The 20,279-nt window shown below is 32.5% G+C and overlaps 1 protein-coding gene across 5 annotated transcripts in view; it reads right to left on the bottom strand.

The window, feature by feature from the left end:
* The window catches only part of LOC118195273 (KRR1 small subunit processome component homolog), a 99,548-nt gene that overhangs the window by 29,923 nt on the left and 49,346 nt on the right, over nucleotides 1–20,279 (bottom strand). For all 5 annotated transcript variants that reach the window (XM_085820517.1, XM_085820518.1, XM_085820519.1 and 2 more), the window contains 2 exons: nucleotides 11,946–12,029; nucleotides 2,163–2,219 (listed from right to left, as the gene is read on the bottom strand). In XM_085820517.1, the coding sequence (XP_085676643.1) occupies nucleotides 2,163–2,219; nucleotides 11,946–12,029 (141 nt within the window). The remainder of the gene's footprint in view (nucleotides 1–2,162; nucleotides 2,220–11,945; nucleotides 12,030–20,279) is intronic.

Below are 20,279 nucleotides of genomic sequence, written 5' to 3'. Positions count from 1 at the left end.
CACTTATCTGGATTTCTTAAATACTATCACTGGAAGAAAGATTTTGCAGCAATAATTTACCAGCATTTTCTTTGTTGCTATTACATACTGTGGCTATGCTAAAGATGCCAGTGGAAGAATTTACCAAAAAAGAGGAGTGCTTTTGCAATTTTATAATTTGAAAATTTTGACAGTGAGAGATAACTCTGGTATAATTTCTGAAAATCGAAGAAACCAGAGATCGACAACATGAAGAAGTTAACTACGGAAGATTTGGTAAAATGAGCGATAAATTTTTCCCAGAAACAAAACTGCTCTTCTTATATCTTTGTCTCAACTATGTACTGTGTACTATTAAGTGCTCATTTAGTACTCAGCACAGAGAAAAACTCGAATATGCTCTACAATGACAGAGAATCGCTTAAATGGGCTGTGCATGTTAAGTGTGCATCGTAAGCTTGTTCAAGAAACAAGAATAGAAATAGAAAAAGTTTTAGAATGATTTAGTTCAGGCAGTAGAAAAATTGTTGTAATATAAATTAAAGGCTAAGTAAAAAATGCTCAGAAGTCTCTTTATTCCCATCTTCCATATTTCAATTATCTGTTTAAACTCGTGTATTCCAATTCCATTATTTATTTGCTCATTTATTCGACTATAGCAAAGCATGCGAGTGCTATCCTGAAGGAAAGCTGTCTTATAGGAGAATTTTCTGAGGTAAACTGGCTCGTATTCAATTTATAATACATGGGTTAAAAAAATTTTTTTTATAAATAAATAAACCACTCATGCAGCTAACCAATCCAGTGATAGTATTTAATTCGCTTCCAAATCGAATTACTGGTGTTCAGCAATTTTATCTACTCTACTACTGACAAATTTGTGTTTTATCATAATTTTATTTTCTTGGTCTAAGATCGTCTGCAGCCCCATAGCTCTGATCTTGGCTACGCCCATGGCTGGAGCTCCAGCACATTGGCGTATAAAACAGAGGACAATGTTAAGGCATAACTTCCATGCAAATGTGGTTCCATTGACCCACATAAATTGTATCAATGTCTCGCAGATGACTTCGCTAACAGTATGAGCAGATGTCACTGTTTGAGAAAGGATGTGCAATTGGACTAAAGGAAGCAGGGTGGTCAAATGCAGGATCACTAGATATCTGGGTCAGAGTGATGCTACCATTCAATGATGTTGGCAGAAATGGGCAAACCATGGCACTGAGTGTCATGAAGGTAGTGGTCGACTGAACGCAACAACAGAGTGATCATCCAATCAGCGCTCACAACTTCTGGTGAGCTCTTATCAACAATTTTATATGCCATGACCACTGACAGGCAACTCAGCGAATAGGGCTGAAGTTACAGAGGTCATTGCAACGACCACCTCTCAACATTGTATACTACCAAGTACATCTGCATTGGTGCCAGATGCATTCGACATGGGATCTCATAGACTGGAGTAGAACAGTTTTCAGCTATTAAGTCCTGCTTTGAAATCAGCCATGATGACTTGTGAAGATGTATCTGGAGACAAATAGAACAGTGGTGGGATACTCACCTTACTGTTGTCTACCACACAGCCCAGCAACTGGGAGTTATTTCAATTGATAGCCGGATCTCTTTGGTTCCATGACACTTTTACAGCATGGTAATATGTTGACAAGATTCTGTGCCTCACAGCCTTTCCTTTCATAGAATCCTGGGCCTTAAATTCCAATAGGATAATGCCAGACTTCACAAGACATGCCTTTCTATTGCTTGTCTTCATGATTCTCCAGCACACTCCTGGCCAGCATGATGACCAGATCTCTTCCTTATAGAGCACACTTGGGTTCTGATGAGCAGGATGAGTCAATGCCCAGCAAGATAACAGGTTGCATCATGGCCAGAGGTAAGACAAAGCTTTATTAACCTCCCCCCTTGCAGCTGTATTTTCTGAATAAAATATTTAATTCCTATGATACTCTTGGGTTTTATATATATATATATATATATATATATATATATATATAATATGTTGTATGATCTTAAATCCATTTTAAATTATTATATATATATATACACGAACATCATATCTACTGATTTTTGTCCCATCTTGGGTACTCCTTCTTGGTATGTCGCTTTTTATGTGACAGTGCATATATAGAAAAGCAGAAACTACAACGATGAGATATACAAACCTTAATATTATATATAGGATGTATATTTTTCATTGTATCTTCAACAACTCTACGTACCTTAAAAAAAAAAAAAAAGGCATTATTTAAAATGATATGTAACACTCAAGGTACTAAATAATAAAAGCACAGGATTTTATTTCCCAACAACAATACATACGTTTGGGCTCTTTTTTTTTTTTTTTTTTTTTTTAAGAGGTTGTCAAATTATACCAAACTTTGAGTCATCAATCAATAAATTAAATACAGCAACACCTCTTGTTAATAATCTAGGATTCTTATTGCATATTATTTAACCAAAGAAATTTACATAAAAGCACACCCACATTTCAGAGTTTTTACCATAAAAATATTGAAAAACTAATTAAAACTTGCAATCTTTAATCTATCTGTAAATTGACCTTGTTTACAAAAAGGTTATTTGTCATTTTTTTGTAATGATAAAAAAATGTATAGCACTACACTTTTTTATCACTATTAAGTTACATTACACTACCAGAGCATTTACCATCCACATGGTTAGTACGTATTAGCATTTCACAAGCACTAAGTACTTTTATTATCATCATGTTCCTAATAAATGGTCAGTTCTTTTATATATTATAGTTCTGAACTTCCTAAGACCTTCAATTTGTCTTCAAAATTAAAACAACATGCTGCTAAACTAATTAAAAGAAATATTTAGACTTCTTAATAATTCAAATTATTTCAACTGCTTTTTAAAAGTAGCCTCAACTGATTTAATGTATATCTAATTCATGCGACTTACAGTATTATCTATGACAATTTTTAATTTCATATGCATAATTTATATAAAACATTACAATAAGATAATAATTTTATTTTGCTTTGAGAAGAGATATCTTTTTATTATTTGCTTTCAAATTTAAAATTTCCAGGAGATGAGCTGCTTTGGTGAAAACATTTTTATTTAGTATATATTTCATACTTATATTCAAATTTGCTCATCGTTATAAAACAGCAAAATTTAATTTCCTTCATACTATTTTTATGCCAACAGGCAAAATAACCTAACCAAAATTAGCTAGACTAATCACCAGGGTTGCTAATGACACTGGCTAGCATATTGATGGGCTTGAATACGAATCCCAGACAGGTTAGGAATTGGTATGGATTTGCTCTTTTCTGCAATGAAACAAAATTCTACATCAAGTTCGAATCAAATGGATAATCAATTTTAATTAAATAACCAGAAATACCTGGTTTTAACATAATTTTAATTAAACTTTAATTATAATACATATATACATAATATAGGTTAAAATGCCTAAATCGAATATCAATATTTAAAAGGCAAGAACTAAATACTTTCATCAAACGAATCTAATGACTGAATTATATTGCACAATGCAGTTCGACATGGGATCTCATAGACTGGAGTAGAACCTCCAGAAGACCAACTCCTCAAATTAAAAATTTTGCAAGTTACGTGTTCAGAAGGGGAAGCGTTAAGTAAGCCAATAGATGGACTTCTAACACCATCTCTTCGCGATATCAAAAAATATTTCTTAACACACTCCCCACCTGAACTTTGACAAGAATTCATATAACTGAGTTAAACATACAATCATGTACATAAATCACTATTCTATAAAATACAAAAAATACTAATTAGTCAAAAACTTCAATTCCAAAACAGGTTATACTCAACATGTATCAATTAATAAATGTTATAACTAATAAATGAACTAAATTTGTTAAAATATTTTCAATAAAGCTAAACAAACTTAACTAACAATATTTAATTTAATCATTATTAGAGAAAAAAGAAAAGAAAAATGCATTACAAAATCGTTAAAGTTAAAAATACAGTACAAAATCTGTGATTCCGGATTAGGGGTTTTTTCGGATTATAGACCATCAATTTAAATCTGGTAAGATGGCATGCAGAAATTATAAAATAAAAAATATGAAACCGTAATTTATGAAATAAAGAGCAATTATGATCTAAAGAGTATCAAAATTAAAAAAAAAAAAAAAAGTTTAATATTTATTTGTTTATTTTGTTAAACATTTCTTTCAATGCGTGCATGCGTATGCATACATTACACATAGCAAAAATTAGAAAATTGCAAATAGAAAACCTTTTGATGTGTATTCATGATATTTATAATGATGAGGAACTTGATTTAAATCATATCAAAGATGGAGTAAATTGAGATGAAATAGTACATTTAGTAAGGAATTATAAGCCTAATAAAATAAAAACATCTGCCCTGAAGATGAGGATAGTGCTGACAGATCAACTTCCAGTTCATTGCGCGTCGCAACGTTCCCCCCTCCCCAGCAGAGCAGCGTCAAATTGATAAACAGATTTCAGAATGGTTAGAGAAACAAAGGATATGCCTTTATCCATTTTTTGCAGCAATTCCACTTTTTGTTTGATGAACATTGAAACATTCTTTCGTTTTGTAGATCCTTTGGCAGCTCCAGAATCGGAAACTCTTTTTGACATAATCGAAAATTCAAGCTTACTTTTTATAAAATTGCTCTAACAGTCTGCAAAAAATAATACGCCGGATCCAATTAGAAAATTAAGGAACAACGCAATCTGCAACATTAACTGAAATAGATAATTAAATAATTTTAGCCTAGCTTATACCGTCCATTATACATTAAATGCACATGCATAAACGTATTATGCGCATGAGTAAAAGTATTATATTCTCATGCATAAATGCATATAGGCATGCGCAGAAAGTTTGTAGCTTTGAGGTCCGGATTATAGATTATTCCGGATTAAAGACATCGTATTGTATTTAAAGTTCAAGGGGATATAGATGATGGACAGTATGTTTTAAAGTCCCATTACCAGTTTTTTAATTCGAATGATCAGAGTTTACCATCCAAGAATAGTTTTTATTCTGCCAAGTTTCCATAACAGTTGATTTTTATTGTCTCCTTCAACTAAAACAACATCTCTTACTTTTAGTTCTGTTTGAAGTTTTGGATTCTGCAAGAAATGGGCAGTTCTAAGATCTAAGAAATATTGTTGCTTCCATTTGGACCACAACTGTTTTAACAGCAATTCTTGGTAACGCTTTCTTTTTAACAGCGTTTCTCTTGTCGTTTTGCTACTCATGATTCTAGCAAAGGTCGAAAGATACTTCAAATCAGTTTGTCCAATGTTTAGGAAGTGCATTGGAGTCAAGGGTTGTGGCTCATCATAGCTGTTGTAAACATAACTTAGAGGTCCTGAATTAAGAACTGACTCTACTTCGACAAGTAGTGTAGACATTTCTTCGAAGGTCAACAATGCTTTCCCTATGACTTTTCTTAAACATTCTTAAACAGATCTGACAAGTCTCTCATAAAACCCTCCCCACCATGGATCTCGCTTGATTATAAATTTCCAATGAATTCTTTCTTTGGCGATGAAATTCTTGAATTTGTCATGTTTTAAAATCTTTGAAAAATCCTCAAGTTCTTTCCTTGTCCACTTAAAGGTCTTGGCGTTGTCAGAGTAGATGCTTACGCAGTTCCTCTTCTGCTCAAAAATCTACAAAATGCAACTAAAAAGGATTCTGTTGAAATATCTGATACAAGTTCTAAGTGTACAGCTCAGGTTACTGCACAAGCGAACAAAACAATATAGGATTTTTGAGTGCCTTTAGAATTATTTACATGAACTGGTCCGGCGAAATTAATTCCACAGACTGCAAATGGAGGTGATTCTTGGGTTCCACCCTTTGGTAAGGGTGCTGTCATCTGGTCTGCTGGTTTAGCTAAATATTTTTAGCATAACTGGCTTCCTTTAGGAATCCCGAAACATGACCTGACTTTAGCTAAAGTTGCAGCAATTCCTCCATGCATTATCTTCTCATGTTCTTTGCGTACAATTAGTATCATCAGTCAGGAATTTTTAGGTAGGATTTATTGGATGCTTATTATCTAGAGAGAAGTTAGAAAATTTCAATCTTCCTTTCAACCTCATGATTTCCTTTTCATCAATGAAAGGAAGAAAATTATAGAAAGAAGAATTTTTTTCAAACAAAATACCTTCTTTGAGGGATTTATATTCTTCGGCAAAAAACTTCTTTTGCTCTGATCTTATCCGGAAATTTTCTGCTTCTTGTAATTCTTCAGCTGTGAGAGTTCCTTGAATGTCGCTAGTTTTTTCTTAATTTTATAATGAAATGTGTTGTTCAAGCAATGACTCTAACACCTTCTCTAATTTATTGTATTTTTATGTTCGAAACCTATTGTTTTTCACATAAGGAACATTGTTAAGGAATATTTTTGATATCGCCATGAGATGGCATTAGAAGTTCATCTATTGGCTTACTTAATGCTTCCTTCCCCTTCTAAACACGTGACTTCCAAAATTTTTAATTTAAGAAGTTAGTCTTCTTGAGGATAGACTTTGAACTGCATTGCACAATATAATTCGATTATTAGATTCGTTTGAAGAAAGTATTTAGTTCTTGCCTTTTAAGCATTGATATTCAATTTAGGCATTTTAGCCTATAGTATGTATATATGTATTATAATTAAAGCTTAATTAAAAGTATGTATAACCCTCCAGATCATGCATCTCATTTTTTTTATTATCAATTTGATTCGAACTTGATCTAGAGTTTTGTTTCAAGCAGTTGCATCGGCTGGAAACCGAAGAATCTGATTAATTTGAAATTTTGTGTTTCTCACCCTTTGGATTTAAGCTTTCAAAAGCAAAGCCTGCTCACGGTAAGTCTCCTTTGATAATTTATTAAAATGGAACAGAAGACACTGAATAAGAATTGAGCACATATACGTGCTTCTGTAACTCAATTTATTAAAAATGTAGATGAGTATTTAAAAGAAGAAAAACAAGAAGAGTTAGAAAATTGTTTGGAATTGTTAAATAGTAAAGATGAATCAAAATTAGAGTCAGATATTAACATTACTATGGAATATAACGATAAAATAATAATAAAAAAATCTAAAATCAACCATTATTTAAAGAATACAATACTCAAAATATCAACACGAATTTAAATAATTCATCTTCAGAATCAAAATCGTAAAAAACAACCTTGTATTTAGCGTAGGTATAATGAAACAATCGATTTCGAGGGCAGCTAAAGGTCCCTCCTCATCAGGAGAAAGAAATACATAGAAAGAAGAAAATAGGAGGAGGAGTCACAGAAACACGTGGTCCTTATCAGCACTGCACGTGGTTATAACTAGATTTTTAATCACAGTTGCACTGGCCACCTACTTTTACTGAGCCAGGCTATCTGATCAAGCATAAAGAAATATTAGCGAAGTTAAAATAGGGGGGCAAATGCACCTTACGCTCCAAATCTGAACTTCAAATAATGGAAAGCAACCACTGAACGGATTTTTATACCCTCTGGTAGTACCAAACGCGAGGAGGTAACGCCATCTATCGGCAAAAATAACTGAATTAAGATAGTAGAATTTTAAAGGCACTAGGAAGGACTGGATTGGACTTCAAATCATTAACTAAACTTGCTAAATCTTTGTGAATGTGAAAAGCGTCAAGAAAATCCAATTCACCTATGGAAGAAGCCTTTTGGATGATTTTTGCAGACCCAAAATCAAAATTATGGTTAAAAGTCCAACTATGATACGCTATTGAAGACTTGTTAACTTCACCTTTTTTGACATAAGATTCATGTTCCTTGATATGAAACTTCAGCGCTCTTTTTGTTTGGCCAATATATCTTAAACCACACTGACACGATATACTATAAATTCCCCAAGAATTCAAGACAGAAACGCAATCTTTTAGAATCGAAGGGTGAATTTTATTAATAGGGGAGAAACTGACTTGAAAATTGAATTTCTGGAGAATCTGTGCAATTTTATAGCTAACAGAAGGATAAAATGGAAGCACGACAAGGTCATTAATATTATTTCTAACAGTGGAATGTCTTCTTTGATGGGAATCTGAAAATTTTTTAACGGCTTTATCAATAGTTACTTTATCGATAATTAAAAAATTTTCAGATTCCCATCAAAGAAGACATTCCACTGTTAGAAATAATATTAATGACCTTGTCGTACTTCCATTTGATCCTTCTGTTAGCTATAAAATTGCACAGATTGTCCAGAAATTCAATTTTCAAGTCGTTTTCTCCCTATTAATAAAATTCACCCTTAGATTCTAAAAGATTGCGTTTCTGTCTTGAATTCTTGGGGAATTTATAGTATATCGTGTCAGTGTGGTTTAAGATATATTGGCCAAACAAAAAGAGCGTTGAAGTTTCGTATCAAGGAACATGAATCTTATGTCAAAAAAGGTGAAATTAACAAGTCTTCAATAGCGTATCATAGTTGGACTTTTAACCATAATTTTGATTTTGGGTCTGCAAAAATCATCCAAAAGGCTTCTTCCATAGGTGAATTGGATTTTCTTGACGCTTTTCACATTCACAAAGATTTAGCAAGTTTAGTTAATGATTTGAAGTCCAATCCAGTCCTTCCTAATGCCTTTGAAATTCTACTATCTTAATTCAGTTATTTTTGCCAATAGATGGCGTTACCTCCTCGCGTTTGGTACTACCAGAGGGTATAAAAATCCGTTTAGTGGTTGCTTTCCATTATTTGAAGTTCAGATTTGGAGCGTAAGGTGCATTTGGCCCCCTATTTTAACTTCGCTAATATTTCTTTATGCTTGATCAGATAGCCTGGCTCAGTAAAAGTAGACGGCCAGTGCAAATCTGATTAAAAATCTAGTTATAACCACGTGCAGTGCTGATAAGGGCCACGTGTTTCTGTGACTCCTTCTCCTATTTTCTTCTTTCTATGTATTTTCTTTCTATGTATTTCTTTCTATGTATTCCTGATAAGGAGGGACCTTTAGCTGCCCTCGAAATCGATTGAGTGTTTCATTATACCTACGCTAAATACAAGGTTGTTTTTTACGATTTTGATTGTCACATTAGTGTGTTTCTCTTCTAGTCTCATCTTCAGAAGTTGAAACCAAAAGTCGCATTGAAAGTAATTGAAATTGCCCAAACTCTTAATTCACAAATTTTCCAGAGACTATAACAATAGGATGAATTTTTTGAATTTATTCAAGGTTACTATTCATGATAATGTTACACTTTCGAAGATCGAAAAATTTAATTATTTCAAAACTTATTTATGTGGCAATGCAGCATCAGCCATAGAAGGTCTCTCAATCTCCGAGGCTAATTATGACTCTGCTACAGACATTCTTAAAAATAGATTTGGTCAAAGTGACCTTATTATTAATACACACATTTCTAACCTCTTAAATTTATATCCCGTTCAAATGAAGTGACAATATTGCGAAAACTTTGATACAATTAACGTTCAAATCAGAAACCTTTTAGCACTTGGTGTGAAACCAGAAACATATTCCAACATGTATATTCCAATTTTGATGAAAATTGTTCCGAATGATAGAACTTTAGAATTTCATCACACAAATATTGGAAATCCTTCAACCTATGATTTAAACAAATTTCTCAACTTTTTCTGATTAGAAATAGAATTGCAAGAAAAAATTAATTCTTTATCCTTTCCACGCAAGTCAAAACCAAAAATGAAAAGTATTAACAGATATCCACCAACGCCAAAATATAAACAAACTGTCACTACACATAAATTTATGGCAGACGCAGCATCAAACGAAACTGCATTTTTTTGTTTTCAGAACCATGACTCAGAATCCTGTTTATGCTTTACAGTTAATGAGAAGAGAGATATTTTGAAAAAGCAAGGGCGTTGTTTTCTGCGTTAAGCACAAAATTTCAGAATGCCGGCAACGGCAAATTAAAGTTTGTAAAATTTGCAAAGGTAAACATTTGGAAGCCATATGTTTTAAATCTAGTTCGATAGTTAAAAATACAGCAAGTGATAAAAAGGATAGAATATCAGCTTCGAGAAACAATACACAAACTAAGGAACAGAAAGAAAAAATTGTTTCGGCTGTTTCGCATAGGTAAGGTAAATAATATAATTATTTTACAGACTTGCACAATAAAAATTAAAACAGCTAAGGAAAAAGTGTTTGCCAGAATTCTCTTGGATAGTGGAAGTATGAAAAGTTTTTGTGCTCGTGAGTTAGCGAACAGATTAAACCTCGAAGTCATAAGAAAAGAAAAATTGACTTTTGGGAATACCTCACCCATCCAGTAAAATTATGACGTAGTTAAATTTAGAACATAGCAGTTCTCCCAATTCTAGAATAGAAGTTGAATTATTAGTAACTGATCATATATCAGGTACAGATATTCCCCCTCCTAAATCAGAAGAAATTAAGCAAAACAAACAATTAAAAAATTTCATACTCCCAGATTTTCCCAATTGTGAAAAACTCATTGCCATTCTAATTGGAGCACATTATTATTACAACATAGTAATGTGACACATTAAATATTTAAGCAAAAACCTTGCTGCAGTGGAAACTATTTTCGGCTGGTGTCTACATGGACGAAAAGGTGATGATGATGTCTCTTTGGCTTTCAAATGTAGTTGTAGGGGAAAATTTCATTTCCAAACAAATAACAAAATTTGGGGACTCGAAAACTCAGAACTTTTTGATAAGAGGGAAAACTTCGATTCAACTGAAAATGAAGTCATCGAACTTTTTGAATCAAATATAACATATGAAAATTCTCGCTACAAATTTAGAATGCCTTGGAAACATGACACATCAAAAGTAAATAATAGGGAAATTGAAGAACAAAGATTTAATCGACTTAGAAAACAGTTTTAAAAAAATTATAATCTATTTTTCGAATAAAGGAGCATATTAAGAGATCAGTTAAAGCAAAATATTATTGAACCAGTTACAGAAATTTCAAATGAAGAGGATGTTGTGTTTTACTTACCACATAGGGAAGTTATACGCGAGGATCGAACTACAAGTAAATTACGTATTGTTTATGATGCATCATCACATGCACCAGGGTCCATTTCTTTAAATGACTGTATGTTGGGCCAAATTTATACCCCGAAATATTCTAAATATTGTTAAGATTTCGGTATAATCCAATAGCTTTCGCCGCAGATATAAAACAAGTCTTTTTACAGATTCTCATACATGAAAAGGATTGGGACGCAACCAGGTTTCTGTTCTCCAAATTTCCTAATGATGAAACCATTTCTCCTCACATATAAAGGTTCACTAGAGTTTTATTCAGAATAAATAGTAGTCCATTTCTATTAAACGCTACCATTAAACATTATCTGAAAAAATATAATAAACGTTATCCTACAACAGTTCACTTTTGAATGAGAACATATATGTAGATGATGTGATTGGAAGCCAACTAACGATCAATGGAGCATTAACTAAGAGTCTAGAATAGGTCCAAATATTTAAGGAAGCAAGCACGCAGCTTCACAAATGGCACAGTAACTCAAGACAATTACATGAATTGTGGGTAAAACAGGGTATTGTTCCAGATGAAAATCCTGAAGCTTTTATTAGAGAAAATTTCCCATTTAAGGTCTTAGGTATGGCATGGGATAATTCAAAGCAAATTTATATAATTCAGTCTTCCTTAGGATAAAACCATTTGTAGCAGTCTCTAGCCTCAACATCGCATTGGCAAAACTCTCACAAAAGATTAAAAGGCATTTCTATATGCACTATAGATGAATTCAGTCCTCCTTCCCCAATAAACAAAATCAATGAATAGCATGAACGAACCCTCACAAAAAATCTTACACAAATGGCAGGTAGAACTTTGGAAAATTAGTAAAATTCAAAAATGAAAATGCTATTAAAAATTATGCTATTAAAATTTAAATGAAATTATATAAAGATATAAAGCCACTTACATGTTGTAAGCCTTTGTATGGCCCCAAAGCAGCAACAGTATTACCTTGCACAAGAACATAGCAGTTCGTAAGGAGTTCTATGGCCTAAAATACATAACATATAAATATATATATATATATATATATGCCTATGGAGTAATAAATGTAGAAAAATAGATATTGCAGATATTCTAATGCACTCTAGTTCAGTAAGTCATGAATGTATGTTACCCTAGTTAACCCCTGTTGAGACTATGCTATGACCAGTTTTGCACAAAATAATGATAATAAATGTATGGATTTATTATTGGAAAAGCATGTTCAATATATGTCCAGTTTAGCATAAATCCAAAGATCTGGAATGGATTAATGATGTATACTGAGGTACCACTGTCCAATTTACATACAACGGCATTTTATAAAACTTAACTACGTTGAAACTTTTCTAAATATTACTTATAATTACTAAATCTGGTGCAAAAAGAAAGCTTAAATTAATGCATACACAGTCTTTAATTTATTAAATTGTTCAATCTATGCACAGAATTTATAAGTTTTCTTGTACAGTACAAAGTTCTTAATCCGGAATTATCTATAATTCGGACCTCAAAGCTACAAACTTTCTGCGCACCTTTACGCATGTGCATTTTATGTATAACGGACGGTATAAGTTAGGCTAAAACTATCTAATTATCTATTTCGGTTAATGTTGCAGACTACGTTGTTCCTTAATCTTCTAATTGGATCCGGCTTATTATTTTTTGCAGACTGTTAGAGCAATTTTATAAAAAGTAAGCTTGAACTTTCGATTATGTCAAAAAGAGTTTCCGATTCTGGAGCTGCCAAAGGATCTACAAAGCGAAAGCATGTTTCGATGTCCATCAAACAAAAAGTGGAATTGCTGCAAAAAATGGATAAAGGCATATCCTTTGTTTTCTAACCATTCCGAAATCTGTTTATCAATTTCATGCTCTTTATTTCATAAATAACAGTTTCATATTTTTTACTTTTTAATTTCTGCAAGCCATCTTACCAGATTTAAATTAATGATCTATAATGTGGGAAAACCCCTATTCCGGAATCTACGAAGTCCCGACGAGTGTGGATTAGAGACTTTGTACTGTACTTCCTAATCATCTGAACCCCCACAGAAAATGTGTGAAAACGTATTGATGAGGCAAAACACATGTCACCAAAAAAATATTTATGTGGCATCCCGGGGATGTAAACAGCACATGTGTGTTCGAGTATACATGCATCAGCACTTTTGAAATTCAACAGCCATTTCTCTGATTAGTATCTCTTCTTACATTGAGGATATCTGTTTTTGACATAATGAATCATAGTTGTGGAATTTGCCCTCTTTTTTTCCATTATGTTGGAGTGTACACTGAAGCTTCAGCAGTTTTGGGACAACTGGGATCAGTGCTCAATGCTGAGTTTGTATAATTCTAAATTTTTAGTGAAAACAAGAAGGAGTACATGCAAGGATAACAATGGCACAAAATTACAGAAGGATTTCTAGAAAAAGGTAAATGTTATTCTTTCCCATGAATGTACTGGGATCAGTGCTCAATGCTGAGTTTGTATAATTCTAAATTTTTAGTGAAAACAAGAAGGAGTACATGCAAGGATAACAATGGCACAAAATTACAGAAGGATTTCTAGAAAAAGGTAAATGTTATTCTTTCCCATGAATGTAAAAACACATGTGGTAATGGATACATCACTGAAGTAGATGTAAACAAATATTCCTCTCCAATGATTGCAACATGTTTGTGTCTTTTCAGTGGTGGGAAAAAAATCAGAAAGCACTCCTTCCTTTTCATATAATTATTTCATTCATTTCAGCTACAGAATGAGAAGGAATATGCACCTTTTTATAGTACAAAGCAACACTTCATATGTAAAGAAAGAAAAATAGTTATAACAGCAATAAGCAAATAATTTAACCATTAGTCATTTTTGCTGTTTAAAGAGAAGCATCATTAATTACATAAGCTGTTGAAAGGATGGTTGAACAAAAATATACTTTCCCCACCCTTTTCTTAATAGAAATGAACTCAATACAAGCCTTTTAATTTTTTTTAAAAATCAAAATCTAAAACAGAATCTCATAAAAAATAAGAAACTAAAAAAAAATTAATTCAAAAACTGATCACAACATACAAGTTATACTTTAGAATGAATCTTAGGTTTTTAATAACTTAAAAAATTTTGACAGACAAACACGCTTCCCAATGGCAACACACTCTCTCTTCTTTTACACCATTCCCCCCCCCCATTTTAATTCGCAGTTAAATAAAATTTCTGCCAGAATTTTTAAATTTTTTTTAAAGTTTTGGCTGAATGAAAATGTTTCACGTTTGAAAATGATAAAAACTATGAGCTTAAAATGTTTCAAATTAGCTTATTAGTTCCTATTAGCTGAAATACCAATCGAATTTTTTTTTTTTTTTTTTTTTAAATAATGGAACAAGTAGCCCACTTTTTTATAGAAACAGGATGCTATTTTTTCATTTTCACATTCTCTGCCATATGACAATCTACACAAAATTTTCCATTTAACATCATTTCAAATATCTTTGTGTCAGGCAGCGGCAGGTAGCCAACCCATGCATGAAATTCTTGTAAACTTTGATTAATAAATTCATGCACATCACTCTATTTATTTTTAAGATGTAATGAGTACTCACCTGCATTATAAGAGCTGTACAAAATGGTAGCCATTTACTTTCAGGCAATTCTAGCATCTTTTAATGAAATTAGCATTCACACACATAAGCTATTTTTCCTAAATGATTGAATTTCTATTCAAATGTTGTCTTTGAGTTCATTAATAGTGTGAAGGTTGTTTCGGTAGACTCTATTCTTTAGAATTCTCCATAAAAAAAATAGTCACACATGCTCATATTTGGGAAATATGTGGGCCATAAACCTTTACAAATGATTCTACCATCAAACATGTTAGCATAAATTTAGGTATTTTGCATAATGAAACTCGAAAGGCATACGAAACAAACGTGCGCCAAGGTATATATTGGCGAGAGAAAGTAAAGCTCGTGTGCAATGCAGTATATTTGATTTTCACCCTAGCTACTTGTACCTGGCCAAAGGTCTAATCCAGTAGTACTTTCTTCTCTTTCAGGTACGATGGCAAAGCATATTCCTGTTTATTTTTCTTATTGCATAATATAGGTAAGCCTGATGATATTTAGGACCGATGATGATTCTATGTAAGTTATTCTTTTGAATACTTCAATTTTAATGTCCTTGAAGATTATTACTTTATTGTTATGCTTAAGTTAAGCAGAATTATCCTATTTTATTAAATAAAGTTTTCGTAGTTAATCTTTTGACTTATAATTCTTTAATTCTGTGCTTGAGGAAACGTACTCATTACGCCTTCAGTGCTAATGCACAACCAACAAAAGATTATGAGACTGAGAAATTGAAATTTTGTAATGTTGTAAGATTCCAGGGGCATAAAGTGTTAAAACCCTTTGTTGAAAAAAAAAAAAAATAGTTACAAAGTTTATAAGAATAATTGTAACAAGTAATAATGTCTATTCTAAAAGAATCAATTTGTATAGAAAAATTAACAGATGAAAATTATTCAGTGTGGAAATTTAAAATAAAACAACTTCTAATAAAAGAAGGTTTAGATGATGTTGTATTCGAAGAAAAACCGGAAACTGATACTGATATTTGGTTAAAGAATGATCGTAAAGCTAAAGCTTTAATACGTCTAAACATTTCGGATTCGCAAATTATCCATGTTTTACATAGTAAATCTGCAAAAAAAGTTTGGCAGAAGTTAAAATGTGTCCATGAACGTGTAAATTTAACAAATAAGTTATTTCTTCTTAGAAAACTATATTTCATTAGATATAATGAAAATTCTAAAATGCAGGAACATATCAAAGGAGTACTAGAGTTGGCTGAAAAGCTGTGTAGTATAGGTGAAGAAATTAAAGAAAATAACTTAATAGCAATACTACTATGTGCTTTACCAAATTCATACAACTCCTTAATAACTGCAATAGAAAGTAAATCGGAAGCTGAATTGTCGCTAGAATATGTTAAAAACAAACTAATAGATGAGTATTGTAGACGTGTGGAAACTAAGAAAGTTCAAAAGTACGTTTCAGTTGCTTTAAAAAGTAAAAGCAAAAATAAACCAAAGTATGTTACACAATTTTGTACTTATTGTAAGAGAAACAACCATACGATAAATGACTGTTTTCATTTAAAACGCAACGCTAGAACTTCCCCGAAAACAGATGTAAATAATAGTAAAGTAAGAAATTATTCTCAAAATTATAAAAGTAATGCATGCCAAACAGCAAATACGCAAAGTGTAGAAAACATAACAAAACTTAAAGAAAATAAGTATTTTAAAAGTATTGAAACTGAAAATACACAGATTCAGTTTAATCAAGTTCTAAAAGTGGAAAATAAACATGAAAACATGCAAACGCAAGAATGGGTTATCGACTTGGGAGCCTCAACTCATATGACGAGTAATAAGAATTTTTTCTCTCAGTTAAATGACTCTAATCAACAAATAGTAACTGTAGCCAATGGTGCTAAATTAAATTCTTATGGTATTGGTGAAGGCTATTTTAAAGTTCAAAATTTAAAGGGTCAGGTTACACAAATAAAATTGGAAAATGTATTGTATGTACCAGATTTAGATAGTAATTTACTTTCTGTTCAATCTGTTACCAATAAAGGTTGCATTGTTACATTTGATAGTAATAAGTGTTACATAAAACGTAACAATATACTCGTAGCCGACGGCAACGCTCAGCAAGGTTTATATAAATTGATCGTAAACCCAATTGATGAGAAAGCATACTTAGCTAATAATGTTTCATGTTCAAATACGAACTGTATACTAAAATGGCATCAAAGATTAGGCCACCGAAATATAGATGCCATAAAAACACTTGAAAAATGATTTGGCAGACGGCATTAAACTTCGCAAATGCACTCATAGTGTGGAATGTTCTACTTGTGTAAAAGCGAAACTAACTGAAACACCTTATCCCAAAACTAGTTTTAGATCTAAAAATCCACTGGATTTAGTGCACACAGATGTGTGTGGGCCAATTGAAGTCAACAGCTTAGGAGGGAAAAGATATTTCGTAACTTTCGTTGATGACTATTCGCGTTATACTCAAATTTATTTTATTACTTCAAAAGATGAAGTACAGTCAAAAGTCGTTAATTCGGACACCCATAATCCGGACCTCAAAGCTACAAACTTTCTGCGCATGCGGCGCGTTCACGGATGCGCACAGGCGTTTAAGAGTGCGCGTAAGACCTTTACGTCTGCGAATATGTTTGTGCGCATGCGCGTTTAATGTGTAACGGAGGTATAAGCTAAGCTAAAAATTCAGTTAATGTTGCAGATTGCGTTGTTCCTTAATCTTCGAATTCGATCCGGCTTATTATTTTTTGCAGACTGTTAGAGCAATTTCATAAAAGTAAGCTTGAATTTTCGATTATGTCAAATAGAATTTCCCATATATATTTACTAATATGTAATTTGTATCTACAAAGCGAAAGTATGTTTTGAAATCCGAAATCTGTTTATCAATTTCACGCGGCGGATTGGAAGTTGATCTGTCAGCACTATCCTTATCTTCAGGGCAGATGGTTTATATTTTATTTGGCTTATAATTCCTTACTAAGTGTAGTATTTCATCTCGATGTACTCCGTCTTTGATATGATTTAAATCAAGTTCCTCGTTATTATAATTCGCTTCCGATAGTGAAGAAAGTGACCCAGAGGTTATTGAAAACGAAAACATTTCGATTGACAAATTAGTCGGTATTCTCAACACAGCAATTATAGGACTTGAACAGCGGAACTTTGTAACTAAACAAGAAATTATGTCTGTTTAAAATAATTAAAGAGAAAGTATTATCACATGAAACGAAGCAACTTACATTGAAAGAAATGCTTAATAAAGTAAACAAATAAATATTAAGCTTTTTCTTTTTGTAAATTTTGATACCCTTTAGATCATAATTGTTCTTTATTTCATAAATTACGGTTTCATATTTTTAATTTTGTAATTTCTGCATGCCATCTTACCAGATTTAAACTGATGATCTATAATCCGGAAAAATCGATAATCCGGAATCGCCGAAGTCCCGACGAGTCCGGATTAACGACTTTTGACTGTATTCGACAAACTTAAACAGTATGTTGCATCGACAACAAATAAATTTAGAAAGAAAATAAAGGTTCTCAGATCCGACAACGGTACAGAATACTGTAACGAAAGTACTGAAAATTATTTAAAGAAACTCGGCATTTTTCACAAAACTTCGGTTCCTTATTGTCCAACACAGAACGGCGTCGCAGAAAGGAAAAATCGCTCTTTAATAGAAATGACAAAAGCTATGCTAATAAACTCTAAATTACCGAAAGGATTCTGGGCTGAAGCAGCAGCTACTGCTGCATATCTTAAAAATAGATTACCAACTAAAGCCACAGATAGAACACCATATGAATTGTGGAATGGTAGAAAACCAAACTTAAGTCACTTACGAGTATTTGGCTGTAAAGCTTTTTATTACGTGAACAAACAAAAACGGCATAAATTCGACAACAGAGCTGAAGAAGGAATATTCGTAGGATACGATTTACGAAGTAAGGGATACAGGATTTATGTAGGTGGAAGAAAAATAATAGTAAGTAGAACTGTTAAATTTTCAGAAAACGCATCTTTACCTGACAAACTTGCAGAAAATAATGCTGAAGATTTAGAATTAATTCACTTCAATAACTCACAAGTAAATGAAGAAAATAATGAAGAAACATCTCTTGGCGATGATTTTACAGAAGATTCAAAAAGTTCCGAAGAGTTAATTAAATGTGAAGAAAATGTAGAAGGAAGGGTTTCTAGCAGATTAACCAAAGGGGGTCCCACCGGAAAGATTCTCTTATAAAGCAGACGACGAAGAATCAATCTTACTTAAAATTAAAGATCCAGAAAGCTTTGAAGAAATTCTAAACTTACCAAAATGTGAACAAGAAGCTTGGATCAAGGCTATGCAAGAAGAAATACATTCTCTAAAAGAAAATGAAACCTATAAACTTACAGAATTACCACCAGGAAAACATGCAGTAGGCAGCAAATGGGTGTTTAAGACAAAATATGATGAAACTGGTAAAAATATAAAATACAAAGCATGCTTAGTAGCCAAAGGATTTACTCAAAAATGCGGCAGTGATTATGATGAAACTTTTTCACCAGTAGTGAAACACACTACGATAAGAGTTTTCTTAGCATGGGCAGCGTATAATAATGCCAAGGTACATCAACTAGATGTTAAAACAGCTTTTTTGCACAGCAACTTAAATGAAGAAATATATACGGAACAACCAGAAGGATTCGTGGTTCCGGAAGAAAGACATAAAGTTTGTAAATTACAGAAGTCGATTTATGGTCTCAAACAAGCAGCTAGGTGCTGGAATGCAGAAATTGAAAATACACTGAAGAATCTGGGGTTCAGTCAAAGCAAAGCAGATCCGTGTCTTTTCACAAAAGTGGTTCGTGGTAAAAGAATTAATTTAATAGTGTACGTTGATGACATCCTAATAAGTTCTACAGAAGAAGGACTAATTCTTCAAACAATTAATGATTTAAAGAAACGTTACCAAATAACGCATCTTGGTGAAGCTAAATATTTCTTAGGCATGGAAATAAATCGCAAGGAAGATGGAAGTTATCTCTTATCACAGAAAAATAAAATAAATCAACTTGTCAAGCAATTTCAACTTGAAGAAGCGAAACCCGCCAGCACACCAATGGAAACAAACTATTATAACCTAAACAAGGAAGAAAATCTCCTAACTTCAAATGATAAATTTCGCCAAGCTATTGGAAGTCTTTTGTATATATCGTCTATCACAAGACCAAATATCACAGCTTTAACTCACATACTCAGCAGAAGATGTAATAATCCACGTCAAAAGAACTGGAATGCTGTTAAAAGAATCATTAGGTACTTAAACACGACAAAGAACCTATCCTTACAAATTTCGTCGAGTGAAGAACCTAATATTACAGTTTATTCAGATGCTGATTGGGGACAAGATATTGAAGATAGAAAATCTACATCAGGAAGTGTTATTTTATTAGGAAGGAACTGTATTTCATGGTTTTCAAGAAAACAAGCTTGTGTTTCTTTATCCTCAGCAGAAGCTGAATATGTTGCACTATGGCAAGCTACGCAAGAACTATTATGGCTATTAAAATTAACAGAAGATTTCAATATACCCCAAACTCTACCAATAAAGGTATTTGAAGATAATCAGTCTACTATAAGACTTGT

This window comes from Stegodyphus dumicola, chromosome 7 (genome assembly GCF_044657685.1).
Source record: "Stegodyphus dumicola isolate Sdum_Otavi_A_Nest chromosome 7, ASM4465768v1".
NCBI lineage: Eukaryota > Metazoa > Arthropoda > Arachnida > Araneae > Eresidae > Stegodyphus > Stegodyphus dumicola.
This window is presented reverse-complemented; position numbering and strand designations above follow the sequence as displayed.